This window comes from Phragmites australis, chromosome 24, assembly GCF_958298935.1.
Source record: "Phragmites australis chromosome 24, lpPhrAust1.1, whole genome shotgun sequence".
Taxonomy (NCBI): domain Eukaryota; kingdom Viridiplantae; phylum Streptophyta; class Magnoliopsida; order Poales; family Poaceae; genus Phragmites; species Phragmites australis.
In genome coordinates, this window is record NC_084944.1 from 6,650,198 (window position 1) to 6,663,297 (window position 13,100).

A 13,100-nucleotide genomic window follows, 5' to 3' on the forward strand; every position below is an offset into this window, starting at 1 on the left:
TCCCATCAGTGCATCACAGCCATGATTGAAGTTTACTACCATTATCTTCCACGAGGACTCGGTTTCCAATTCCAATCCGTCTTCAATAATACAATGGTGAAAGAATATGGATGCTGATTGGTCTAAGCATAGCACAACATCAGAAACCGCAAAAGGATGGTACATACAATCACAAAATTCATTCATCTTTAACTGACCATAAATAACTGTTAATTTCGAGGGTTGTGTATCTGTGTCAGCTAAACTCTCTCGGTTCTCATCTTCATCTAGTGTTTGCAAGTTACATGATGATATATGGAAAGCCCAACATCCTCTCAGTCTACAGCTAAAGCATGCATATTGGCCTGATGATACTTCCCCTGCATATGTTTAACCAGAAGGTGGTGGAGGCGGTGGCGGCATAGACATAGGAGGCGGGGGCATTCCACCACCTTGTTGCGGGGGTGGGGGTGGCATCCACATAGGTGGAGCTGACATACCGGCAGGAGGAGGCGGTGGCCTTACCATGCCAACTGGAGGGGGCATCATATTTGGTGGTGGTGGCCTCATTGGAAGCCTGTACTGGAGTTGCGGTGGCATGGGGGGTGGCGCAGTTTGCGGAGGAGCAGGCCAAGCAGGCTGCCCATGCATTTGCATTGGAGGGAATTGTCCAACAGGTACTGGTGGTGGTGGTGGTCGAAAATGTGGAATCTGTCCCGGGACTGAACCATTGCCAAAAGGCCTTGGCACTGGTGCACCACCATTTGGATGCCCCTGGGTCGGTGGACCACTTGCAAACATCGTGTGTGGCCTGTTCTTCTGAGATCCTGGATTGTTCGCAGCCAGCAGTCGCTCTGTAAACAACAGATTTGATCATTATGATTGTGAAAATATTTGCAAAGGAACTCTAGGAAGTAAAGGTCGATTTAGTTGAAGAATTTCAGAATGCGGGATGTAGACAGCCCACTCAAGTATAGGCCAATATTAGTGATAAGAGCACAGATAACATCTGTGATATAGATGCCTTTACTAAAATAATTGCAACATTCATAATATCTGCTAAACTGTAATATACTGAATGGAAATCTTACACATAATGCTACGCATCCACATTTCAGCTAAGAATAACCACCTTATAAGTGAAGGCTCGGACATTGAAAATACCACCTCCCAAAAGTAAACTCAGAAATAATTCAAAAAAGAAAACTTAACCTAAAATTTCAAGGCTTAAAATTACTTGCAGACCCAGAATTGAAATTTGCTTGGATATACATAGCAACACAATAAGAGTCACTTGGAGATCCTTTGAATCAAGAACATAACAAAGCGACAGAATGAATATTGATTAAAGTGAAGAATCACTCCTGTGTTGGTGGCCAGGGAATCGATTATATAAATTAAAATTTCAAGACACATTACCTGCTGGTGTGCCATGTCGCTCCCCTTTCGTGTCTTTCTTGTAAGCATAAGAGACAGTGATTGGCCGGTTGCATAAATGTTGGTTGTTCATGGCCTGGAAAATACAGCAGAGAAAGTGACAGTTGAAAACACATGCTAGAACTATCGCAAGTTGAAATATGGAAACTTATTGTGATAATTATTACCTCTATTGCTTGATCAGATGATTCAAAGGAGTCATAGCTCACAAAGCCAAAACCTCGAGAATTTCCAGTTTCAGGGTCTCGCATTATCTTCAAGAAAAGAAAAGGAAGATTCAATGAGTTCTCGTATGTGACAACTAGGCTTCAGAAAATAACAGACAGCATATACAAATGATGTATTGAATTTTAAAACCATCTGAAAATTATTTTATTGTAGACCCAAGATAGCTGGTAAAATGAGTTGATCTTAAGAACACGCATACATAAAATGGTGTTAAGAATAGACAAACAGATTTATGTGCAATATTAAAAGGTATAATGAATCACATGATTTTAACTCATCCCATCTCTGGAGTATCATGTACAAATGAAAGGGGATGGTGCTGTCAGATCAGCTGATAAGAATTTAATAATTTGAAATTGACTACACACAAAACACTGTTACAAAGATGTTCAGTGTTCCAATGACGCAGGGCCTGCTAGAAAGTAGCTGAAAATTATAGTGATCTTAGTTTATTCTAAGTGTAACTATAACTCACATTTGCTTCTGGGGTTCATATAAGATTAGCAGATTACTGCTCATAAGTCAGATACTAATGTACGCTAGATCATTAGCAGAAAATTATAAATTAGTACAACCTCCTAGTCACATGCAGATAAAAGTTTTTGTGTGCATCACCTTAGGATTAGTCACAATCACTCCAAATGCACTGAAGGTATCATAGAGGAGCTTCTCATCAACATCCTGTTGACAATGCAAATGTGAAACTATTAGTCAGTACTCAATGCACAAATGAGCAACTGATAAAAGGGTAGGATTTAGGCTTTTACCGGATCAAGATTACCGATAAAAAGATTTGCTCCAACATCCAAGCTTTTCTTATCCTGGGAAGCCTGGAATAAGAAAACATAATCATGTTATGTTCAAAGGTACTCAAAAGCTAAATTTAAGCACCTTGTTTACTAAAAATGAAGGAAACATACCTTGTTTACTCTTATGGGCTTTCCGTATAGTTTGATCATGTTCAAAATCTTAATAGCCTACAAAAAGCAAACAGTTTATATAAATGGATAACAGATTTTATGGACCTAGCCCCTGGGTACGATTGCTAGAGGAAATAAAAGGTAAATTATGCCTTTGCACGGTTATAGACTTACATAATCTGCATCTTCCTCGCTCCTGAATTCTACAAATCCATAGCCCTGGTGTAGATTTGTAACTCTGTCTTTTGGGACATACACATTAACTACAAATGAAAGAGAGAAACTCCATTAATGTTTAATCAAGCCCAACAAAACTGTATACAGACGATATCCGAGATCAAAACTTAAATTTCATTGGGGGTGGGGGCAGCTCAAAAAACGGACCATCAGAACCCAAAAAAGAAACACTAAATAAAATAAAGATACTCAAACACACTTTACATAGCCCTGGTGTAGATTTGTAATTCTGTCTTTTGGGACATACACATTAACTATAAATGAAAGAAAGAAACTCCATTAATCAAACCCAACAAAGCTGTATACGGACGATATCCAAGATCAAAACTTAAATTTCATTGGGGGGTGGGGGCAGCTCAAAATCGGACCATCAGAACCTAAAAAAGAAACACTAAATAAAATAAAGATACTGAAAGACACTTTTACAACAAGAATGACGCATGCTATTATGTGGCAAGACTCCATTAATCAAACCAACAAAAATGTACACGGACGATACCCAAGATCAAAACTTAAAATTCCATAGGGGGCAGCTCAAAAACGGACCATCAGAACCCAAAAAAGAAACATTGAATACAATAAAGATACTGAAAGACATTTTTACAACAAGAATAACGCATGCTATTATAGGGCAAGACAAAAAGCATTACATACACATCAAATACTCTCACTTTCAGAAAAAGAAGAACAAACTGCCACTTACCAACAGGGCCTGCTTGGACAAACAATTCCCATAGTAGCTCCTCAGAAACCTATCAGATATGGAGAGAACTATCAGCATCAGTCCATAGATGTAATGATACTGAAGTAACATGATATGAATTCATACTGCAAGAAAACAGCACAAGTTCCATGGTTCAATTTCTCAGTAAAGGGCACAGGATGAGCTAATACAAACATCTGTAAGCGCATTCAAAACTTCACATGTTGATTAAAGAATTTTACACACATCTTTTGTTCTTCCCACTGCTTCCTACTGGAGAAGGAGCCAAGCTGTGCTCCATCTGGTAACTGTCAAACATTCTACGCAATTGCTTTGTAGACTCAAATACCCAAATAGAACCATTGAACAGCAACAGTATTGCAGAAAATATATACAAGAATTGAATCTAAAGGATGACTCTGAAGAACCATGTTCATTCCGATATAACAGACAAGCAGTATGTTTTACTTAGAATTTAGAAGTAATATACTTCACGCTATAAGATTAGACCACCTAGGAAAAACGTGCCCAATTTGCTCAACAACCCTTCCACCGCGGTCGCGCGCGCACTAACATCTAACTTTTAATGTCGCTCGCGCAATACTTGGAACAGGGGTGTGCCACTGCACCTTTGATTAAGGAGCGGTGGCTTGCAAATTCAGCGGCCAGCGCAAACAACTAATCCTGTGGATCAAGCACCGACGAACGCCAAAACCACATGTGCAACACGGCCCACCAACCGCCCGAGGATCTCATTTACCTATGGCGGCACAAAAGATACGATCTCCAGGAAGGTTTCGCGGTGGTCAGGGATCTGAAGGGATGCACAGACCAGAGGAGCACAGGGAAAAGAGGGGCGGAGGGGGGGTTGCGGAACCCTAACCTGCGGGTCGAGGTTGCCGACGTAGGTGGTGGCGTCCTGGTTGCGCTCCGCTGAGTGCTGCCCGAGGAGGTTCGCACCCACGCCCGGCGCGATGCGCGTCGTCATGGCTGTGCTCCTCCGGCGGCGCGGCGGCGGGCAGCGGAGAGTTATGGACGGAGCACGCCGCTGCGGTGGCGAGGTGAGGGGAGGTTTAGCTGAGGTTCTCGGGTCGGGCCAGATCCTTCCCTGCCGTTGGGTTGGTGCGGGAGGGAGCGTGACAAGAGGCTGGGCCGGGTCCTGATGGAAGTTTGCAGTTAGGTCCATGGGCCGGCCTGCACGTGCCAATCCACCAGCTTTCGAGGCGATTTTTTTTTTTCATATTTTGAAAATCAAAAAAATCTCTCGAACCCTTCCTCCCACCTCAACTTTTCTTCCGCTCTCAAATTTTTCCGGCTGTCCCTTTTTACCGCCATACCTTCTTTCCCTATCCTTTTCCACTCTCAATTTCTGTTTCGCTCCCCGATTCCTGTTTCCGCTCCATTCTCGTTCCGCGTTTCGTCTTCCTCTACGCGTTTCACCCCTCCCCCGTGGTCCATGTTCCACTCCCATCTATTCCGCCACGATCTAGTTCTGCTCCCTCGTCCGTTCCGCTCGTTCCGCTCCTCCCTCCCCGTCTGCGATCCACGCCCTCCAGAGATCTCGCACTCCCATTCCGTCCTTCCTCCTGCTCCATCAGCGTGCCATCCACTACTCCACCTCCCGCAAACGTGCACCTCCCTCGCCCGCGCATCCAATCCATCCCCGTGCTACAGCCCTTTCCCCAGCAACACCACGCGCTTGCCCTATGCCTCTAGCCCCAACGCTGATCCTCTCCTCTCATCGATGCTCCATCTCCGCGCAACCCCGCCAGATTCTATGTCCCCTTTCACGCACCCGAGGAGGACGAGGATTGAGCTGAGGAGCAGATCTCCCAGTACCTGAGGAGGAGGAACATACCTCACCGTACATGAGGATGCCGCCATCACTTCCTTCACTAGCGCCGCTTCACCCCTCTCTGTGCCGCACCGCGCTGCCCCTCCCCTCCCGTGCAGATCTTGGATGCGCACGCATATCCGGCTGATGGATCAGCTTCCAGATCGTCGGACTACACCGCGCAACGATCGTGGAGCGACGGGTTCCTACCATCCCGGTGCCTCTCGAAGTCACATTCGGAGCAGAGTAACAATCCCGCTTCCGCATCTCCACTCTGGCCTAGAGTCTCGGTGTGGAGGCTTCAGGTGCGACCTCCTTTTCTTCCTCCCCTATCTCCTTCTCTTTTCTCTTGGGTTCTATGTGTACTGCTCATTTGATGTAGAGGAAGGAGAGGAGAATCAATTTGCAAGGCTTCGGCAGATCTATCAATTCATGAGTGATCTGCAGCTCGATAGGTTCGTGATTTTTTCTTTTATTTGTTTTCCTAATTTTTTTGTCATTCTTTTGAAAGATCTGGGATGCTCCAGTGAACCAAGTGAAGCAATCACAGCTGCTATGATCTATTCCGCGACTACCGGTCTTTCCAATGAATCGAGTGAAGGAACCAGGTCAAGAACAGTTCGTGATGGAACCATCAATTCGTGCAGACCTGGATTCCTGACGCGACGTCGCTAGATTCACAGTTCAATTGTTCTAGATCAATGTGGTTTTGATGAATTTTGGTGCAGATCCCGGCTTCTCAGGGCTACGGCGAAGGGCAGCGATGCGTGAGCCTGTCTGTTTTGTTCTTTAGATTTTGTTAGGACTTTCAGTTCGCAGTTTGGTTGTTAATGGGAGATGGGTAAATCATATGGATGTTCATGAAGCGTGATTAATTCTCATGACTTGGATAGTGCTGGATTATGAATGAAATCTTGTGGGAAATTTGAGTGGTGATGCTGATTTCTTTTGGAACTTACCATGGTTTATTCTGTTTTGCATAATTGCATCTGTTTGCTCTGTACCATGTCCTTGCATTCGTGCTCTCTGAATGTCTAGAGCTAGCAATGTTTTGATTTACCCCCCTGTGATTGGTGATTGTAAATAGATAGATTTCAACTTATTATGGTTTGATTATGGTTTGGTTGGAACATCCAAAGTCCTCTGCTCAGGGGTCAGGGCTATGACCAAGGTTTGTGTTTCTTGGAATTTTCCGTTCGCAGCTTCGTTGTTGAATGAGAGATGCGTTGTTGGGATTGGGCTGTCATATGGGTGGAGGTTAATGATGAACGAAGAGTTCTTGTAAAATGTCGTCTTAGATGGTTCAGAACTTGGATCGAGTGTTGCGTGATGAATAAAATCTTTGTAGAAATTCGGATGGTGATACTGTTTTATTGCTTGATGAATGAAATCTTCGTAGACATTCGAGTATTGCGTGATGAATGAAATCTTTATAGAAGAGTCTCAAATAATCTCTATTTCTATCTCTACTATTTAAAAAATACGTAGTGGTCGTTCTAAGACAGGTAGGACATTCTGCCTCTTCACGTCCTGCCCATGTCCACTCGCCTCTCTTTTTTCTCCCTTCGGCTGTGGTAGCCAAGATGCCTTCCTTCTGTTTTCTTTCCTCCCTCTTACCCGGTTCGGCCCAGCATCCCTCTGTTTCTCCTCCCCATCTCTCTCTCTCTCTATGCTCCCAAGCCGCCATGGTCGATCCCCTTTTCTCCCATTCAAATCGGCGGTGCCTCTATCTCTTTACCTAACCAAATCCAAATCCCTCTCTCTATCCTTATCTCTATCCCAAATCAGTTTGAGTAGAAGAGAATAAGAGTCCAGCCAAAATCCGTGGCAAAAATTGAAACGGATTTGGAATCGGGCTCAAGCTTTATCTCCACGGGGGTGCCCTATTTGTCGCCTATATAAAGGGAGAGGGGTCGGCCAGCAAGGGGGGGATTTATTCGAGGTGGTCGAAGCTCTGCGCTTGTGTTCTATCGTCGCTGTGTAAACTTGCCATCGTCAGCGCTATTGAGCCACCGACTGTTCTTCTATGCCTACGCACTATGGTTTTCCTCCTATGTGCTTCATCCAAGGTAGGGCCTAGCTCGGGTACTCTCTTCGTCGTGCTAGCGTGGCGGTGGCCTGGTGCCACGATTCGTCGTCGGTGTGAGCTCCTGTGTTTTTCGCGGTGATTTTGTTTTGCCGCTCAGGTTGAGCTCCAGCTGGCGCTTGCACCGTGGTCGTGCGAGTGTGCATGCTCCGGCATGCGTACTTATGTCTGACGCTGTTGAAGTGTTTGTACTCCGACTAGCCATCAGGTCGTTGCCATTGAGAGGTTTCCGCCGGCCATCATGTTGAGCAGGCCGTGGTGCTCCCGCTGGCTGTCGTGTCGTGTATGTTGAAGTGCTCTAGCTGGATTGCCGCCGTGCTATTGAGATCGTTTTTGCAGGTGTGTCTGTCGTGGGTGTATGGTCAAAGTTGCAGCACCGGCATTGAGATCGTTTTTGCAGTTGTGTCCATCGTGGGTGCATGGCCGGAGTTGCTGCGCCAACTTTGAGATCATTTTTTACAGGTGTCTGCCGTGTGTGCATGATATTATCATGTGCAAATTTTTTACTCTCGTTGCAACGCACGGACGTTCAACTAGTTACAAAAATAGACGTGTTGCACGCTATCGCCCTTCCAACGAGCAACAGGTTTAAAAATCGAAAAATATTTTGTTCTGTTTCTCTCAAAATTCGAAACACTGTCGAAATTATCATAAAAAATTCTAAAAAATTTTAATAGTGTAGAAAATAGTATGATTTGTACAGTGAGAAATAACAACGAGACTATGTACAATAAAATTTATCTTTATAGTTTCTTATTTTACAGATAATATTTGGATTTGATTTATTTTTAGAGCTAGATTATAGGATTATCTATATCATACATTTTCTCAGAATTTATAATTGTTTTGATAATGTTTTTAATTTTAAGAGCATTAGAATGCTGTTTTTTTTCATAGAAGGGCGACAGGCGCTGGTCGCTTTTTCATCCGACGACATTTGCCTATTTTTGCAAAAAATTTAAATGGTTGTTTATTTTTGCAATTTTTATTTTCAAAATATAAAAACAAAAAAAAAATCTTTCGAGGAACACTGGTGGTGCCAAAGTGTTGGATACACTTCTAAAAAAAATTGTTTGAATACAGCCCCGAAGATTAAACCTCGGTCTTCAACGACAAAAATGCAGAAATTTGGCAACATGGTCAGCAATACACATTTGTTTCGAATAGTATCTTTCGGAGAGACAGCATGTTAAATTACACGTGTGTGCTTGACTTGTACTTAAAAAAAAGATACGTGAAGCTATAGTCCCGCTCCAATGTACAATAGCTACAATACCGGTACAAAATCTAGAGGGAAGCTACATTACCTCCGTGTGATTTTTTGTTGGAAATATGTGCTTCCCTCCATACGCTAACTACGTTGCCTCTCTACCTAAATTCAGTGATCGCATACTTGCGCTCCGGTGTATTCCACAACTCCGTCGTGGACTTGTAGATGCAAAAAAATAACACAATGAAAATCGATGCAAATTCTCATGTTAAGCATGCAGTAGCAGGAACAGACGTTCCAACATGGTGCTTTGCAGTGTGAACTCAAACATGATAGGAGCCAAGATCAATGCAGAGCTCCGTGAGTTACAATGGCTTAGAGAGACCTGCTCGATATCCTTCTCGTTGCACCCAGAGGAGGAAAGCCACCATGGTGCGAAAGCTCGGCAACTAGTTCCCATCTCATAGGACGAACATGATGATTAATTGGAATGGAATTAGGCGTCATCTGTTAGACGTCTCTAAGCCCTTGCGAGGCCATACCAATCTCCTTTAAGTAACTATTGCACACATTAGCCCAACATACAGCCTCAGACTGTATATTAGTTTAACATGCACGATCGTCCAGGTTTTTAGCCTGGAACAGAAAGATATTGTTTAAAACTGGTTGAATCCATACTAACTTGGTCTGATACGGCTACATTTCTACGAGAAACTATAAGAGAGAGCGAAAAAGGTATGTTGCGATGACCTACTCGGTTGTATGGCTAGTCGGTCTGTTTGGTTGTTTGCAACATATTGTCAAGTTTGACCTAGTTAGACGATTGTTCTCGTTTGCAGCTGCACTTTTGGCAATATTACCTTTTTTTTTTGCCAATCTGGTCCCACGTTAGCGACTCGAAAAAATGTATAAAAAATTCTTTTTAGTGCCGAATATACGATCGTATTTATCGAAATAGATAATATATCATCGTATTAATAATTCATATGTATTCAGCACCTTATTTACCAAAAGCCGTTTTTCGATACACAAGGTGTCGAATATGAACCGGCCCTACCATTTTCGATATACGAGGTACCGAATATGGTACTGTAGACTATATTTTGCACTTTATATACCGAAAATCAAGTGTATTCGGTACATGATGTGCCGAATATGACCTGGATTGTCGTGCGGTCGTATCACGTTGCCTCGTTGTCGTGTCACGTCACGTTGGTGGGTCACTTTGATGCTGTCGATGCTTTCGGCGCGACTGGTTTGGGTGGTGCTAGAATTTGAGCTAATTGCATTGTGTGCTGCCTGCTATAAAGTAAGGAGTGAGGAGGAGCAACAGAGGCAAGAAGCAGCAAAGCTCAAGTGACGAGCTCAGGAGAGGAGGAGCAACAGCGTAGGGAGAGAAGGAGCAGCAGCACGAGATCAGTTATAGGAAGTACTTAGATTATATATATAATTAGTAATTAGATTAGTAATAATAATTAGAGTAAGTAGATTATTTAATTTGTTTAATTACATTTGATAAATTATATCAAAGTTATAAATTAGAGTACATAGATTATGTATATAATTAATACTTAGATTAGTAATAGTAATTAGAGTAAATAGATTATTTAATCTGTTCAATTACATTTGATAAATTATATTAAATTGATAAATTAGAATACTTAGATTATGTATGTAATTAATACTTAGAGTAATTATAGTAAGTAGTTGTGTATCTTACATACATATAAGTAGTTATTTTATTACATTTACGTCTCTTTAGCATATATGCTATGACTATTCATATTTATTATGAAGAATGTCACGCTATTTTGCACGTGAGGCTCATATCAATTCAAAACTGTCAGCATATAGAGAGTATGGTTGAGCTACCTGTTGATCTAGATGGTCTAAAATAACATATTATGAGGTTTTTGCGTGTGAACCAATAATCCTATAATATTGTTCTAGAGGGTGTGCGGTCATGGCTGGTTCCAAACAACTCGGATGTTATCCATACGTTATTTGAGATGAAAAGGAACAACATATGAGCTTTGTACTCACGCAAGGCATTAGAGGAGAATTTTGAAATGGGAGTGTACGGAAACATAGTATCATGACTAGTGTAAGATGATGCAGTGACCAGAGTGAAAGGATCAGACCAGTATGTGATGCATGAAGAGGAGGGAGGGCATGTCGGGGAGGGCAGTTTCGATACCGAGGAAGCTAGAGTGGACCTTTCTGAGGTAGATGCAGTCTCACCATTAGCCTCTCATCCGGTCACTTGCCGTCGTGATCACTTCAGAGCTTGAGCCACTAAGATAAGGGTCTCCACGTCCCCGTACACGTGTCTTACTGTCGCTCCACATCAAGTCTGAGGGTCAACAAGCTTGAGCCATCAAGGCTCAAGATACCGGCGAGTCACCAAGACTCTAAGGAACTAGCGTACCTCTCGATACAAGCTCGGATCACTCCTTAATCCACTCTCTAGGCAGTCATCACCTAACAACACTCTCTCTAGACTTATAAGCACTAATCACATACTAATCTTGTGCTTAATTATCTTGGATGATCACTTTAAGCACTTTAGTGGCTTGGATGTCTTCTCAAGTGTATATGAGTTTCTCTAGACTCCAACAGCATGTCACCCCTTCAAAGGACTGAGTGGAGGTATATTTATAGCCTCAAACCTGTCAACTGGCTATTTTCCTAACGACTCAGAAAAGTTATTAATACCGGATGATCTGGTGAGAATAGTAGTACTAATACCAGATCATCTGGTGAGTATAACCTTAGAAACTAGCTGTTAGAACTCCACTCAATGCCTCTATGAACACTGGACACTTTGGTATACCTTCAAATCTATCATCGGACCTTTCGATGAGTTATCTTGAGCCATCTGAGCCTTTACAGTCTCTTTGTGTAAAATGTTCCGATACATTAATCCTCAGAGCACCGTGCCTTCCAGTATTTTATTCTTCATTCTTCAACACTTGCAGTCACCTATGCAAGAAATGCTTTGGATCCGGTGTGCACAAATAAAGCACCAAACCATTCGGTGGATTGATCTTCAGTCTTCTACACTTGTATTCTTCTCTACAGGAAATACTCCGGTGTTACCCAGTGCAGATCACCGGACTATCCGGAGAGGTCCTCCGTCTTCTCCTCCTTTATCAAAAACACTCCGGTGGTCTCATGTCTTATTCACCAGACTATCTAATGAGGCTATCAGCCTCTGGACACAATACTTCGATAAGTGTAAACTCCTCTGCACTGGACCATCCAGTGAGACAAATCTTCTTGAGATTTTTTCAATTTAATCAAACTTTATCCCGGTTACGGTGACTTCTTGATGTATTTGCATCTATGAGACCTACTAACATATATTCTTGACAAGCATGTTAGTCTGAATGACTATATTATCATTAATCGCCAAAATCACAATCACAACCTAATAGGATCATTTTCGCTATAACGCCACCTACCTTATCCATGGTCTCCAGGGTACGGTGGTCCCCAAAAGATAGCCACTCAAGGGCCAGACTGGAGCTATGGAGGCCCTCTCCTTCCTCGTGGTAGGGGAGATCAAGACATAGTCCTTCCAAGAGGACTGGTGCTCACCCATTATGTTCGAGAAGTTTGGCTTCTCCCAGTCTGGTGCAGTTAGGATCATCATCTCTGGTGCCATTGTATCTTCCCCCATCGTGCGGGCGGACTCCAAGCAGCTAGGATTTTTTTTTCTCCTCTCCGACGAGTCCCTCGTCCATGCCATCTATGAGTTGCGGTGCTAGAGGCCTAGAGCTGGAGTGCTGGACTGCTTCATGTTGGCTGCTGGATTGGGCCGGGGGTCTATGGGCTCAGTCTGGCTTGTGAATGGCTCACGAGCTAGCTCGGGCTCGGTTTGATTCAGAGACGAGCCAGTAAGGTGGCTTGGGCTCGTCTCGTTTGGACAACGAGCCGAGCCTCCACGAGCTTGAGCTAGCTCGTGAGCTTTGAGCTTTTTGTCCAGCCCTACATCCGCTTATGTTCCCCAACCTCTTGGCGAGCCCTCCCCCTTCACTCTTTCCTCATGATGTGCCACCTGCTACAGAGGCCCACAGACCGCAGAATGCAAATCATCGAGGGTGTGATTGGTTATCCGTATGTACTGTCACCCACATGAACTGTATACGTAGGCTAAGAGAAAGAAAATTGAGCGGAGTCATGTTGGTTAAAAAGAAGAGTGTTTGGTTGGTTGTATTTGTCTGGACATGTTGAACTGAGTTTTTATTTGGTTGATTGAATTTGAGGTCATATGAGAGGATGCAAGAGCTGAGATTCTGATTGGTTGCTCACATGAATGTGATTTTATGACACTTATAAGTGGATCCGTCTTTATGGGTGGATGCAGCAGTTTGCATCCGTCGGGTTAGGCTGCGGGTGTACATTTGCATCCATTGAGCTAGACTGAAATAGTATATGCGGGCAACCAAACACGCTTCTATCTG

The 13,100-nt window shown here is 43.3% G+C and overlaps 1 protein-coding gene and 1 long non-coding RNA gene across 2 annotated transcripts; one reads left to right on the forward strand and one right to left on the reverse strand.

The window, feature by feature from the left end:
• Nucleotides 1-157: 157 nt before the first annotated feature.
• On the reverse strand, nucleotides 158-4,597 carry LOC133907743 (uncharacterized). Its single transcript, XM_062349823.1, has 9 exons — nucleotides 4,388-4,597; nucleotides 3,505-3,553; nucleotides 2,739-2,827; nucleotides 2,565-2,621; nucleotides 2,412-2,474; nucleotides 2,260-2,325; nucleotides 1,584-1,670; nucleotides 1,399-1,492; nucleotides 158-833 (listed from the first exon to the last, which is right to left on the reverse strand). Exons 1-9 carry the CDS (start codon nucleotides 4,490-4,492, stop codon nucleotides 370-372), a joined length of 1,074 nt encoding a protein of 357 aa, XP_062205807.1. The 5' UTR covers nucleotides 4,493-4,597; the 3' UTR covers nucleotides 158-369.
• Nucleotides 4,598-4,812: 215 nt separating this feature from the next.
• On the forward strand, nucleotides 4,813-6,274 carry LOC133907520 (uncharacterized). Its single transcript, XR_009907970.1, has 2 exons — nucleotides 4,813-5,643; nucleotides 5,721-6,274. It is a non-coding gene; the product is annotated as an uncharacterized LOC133907520 (long non-coding RNA).
• The last annotated feature ends 6,826 nt before the right edge of the window (nucleotides 6,275-13,100 follow it).

What these genes read in the sequence shown, in the direction of transcription:
- LOC133907743 (XM_062349823.1), bottom strand. Translation starts at nt 4,492, where the DNA reads ATGACGACGCGCATCGCGCCGGGCGTGGGTGCGAACCTCCTCGGGCAG. An exon ending in TCGGCAACCTCGACCCGCAG is followed by an intron (nt 3,554 to 4,387) that starts GTTAGGGTTCCG and finishes CATATCTGATAG; the next exon opens with GTTTCTGAGGAGCTACTATG. An exon ending in GCGAGGAAGATGCAGATTAT is followed by an intron (nt 2,622 to 2,738) that starts GTAAGTCTATAA and finishes TGCTTTTTGTAG; the next exon opens with GCTATTAAGATTTTGAACAT.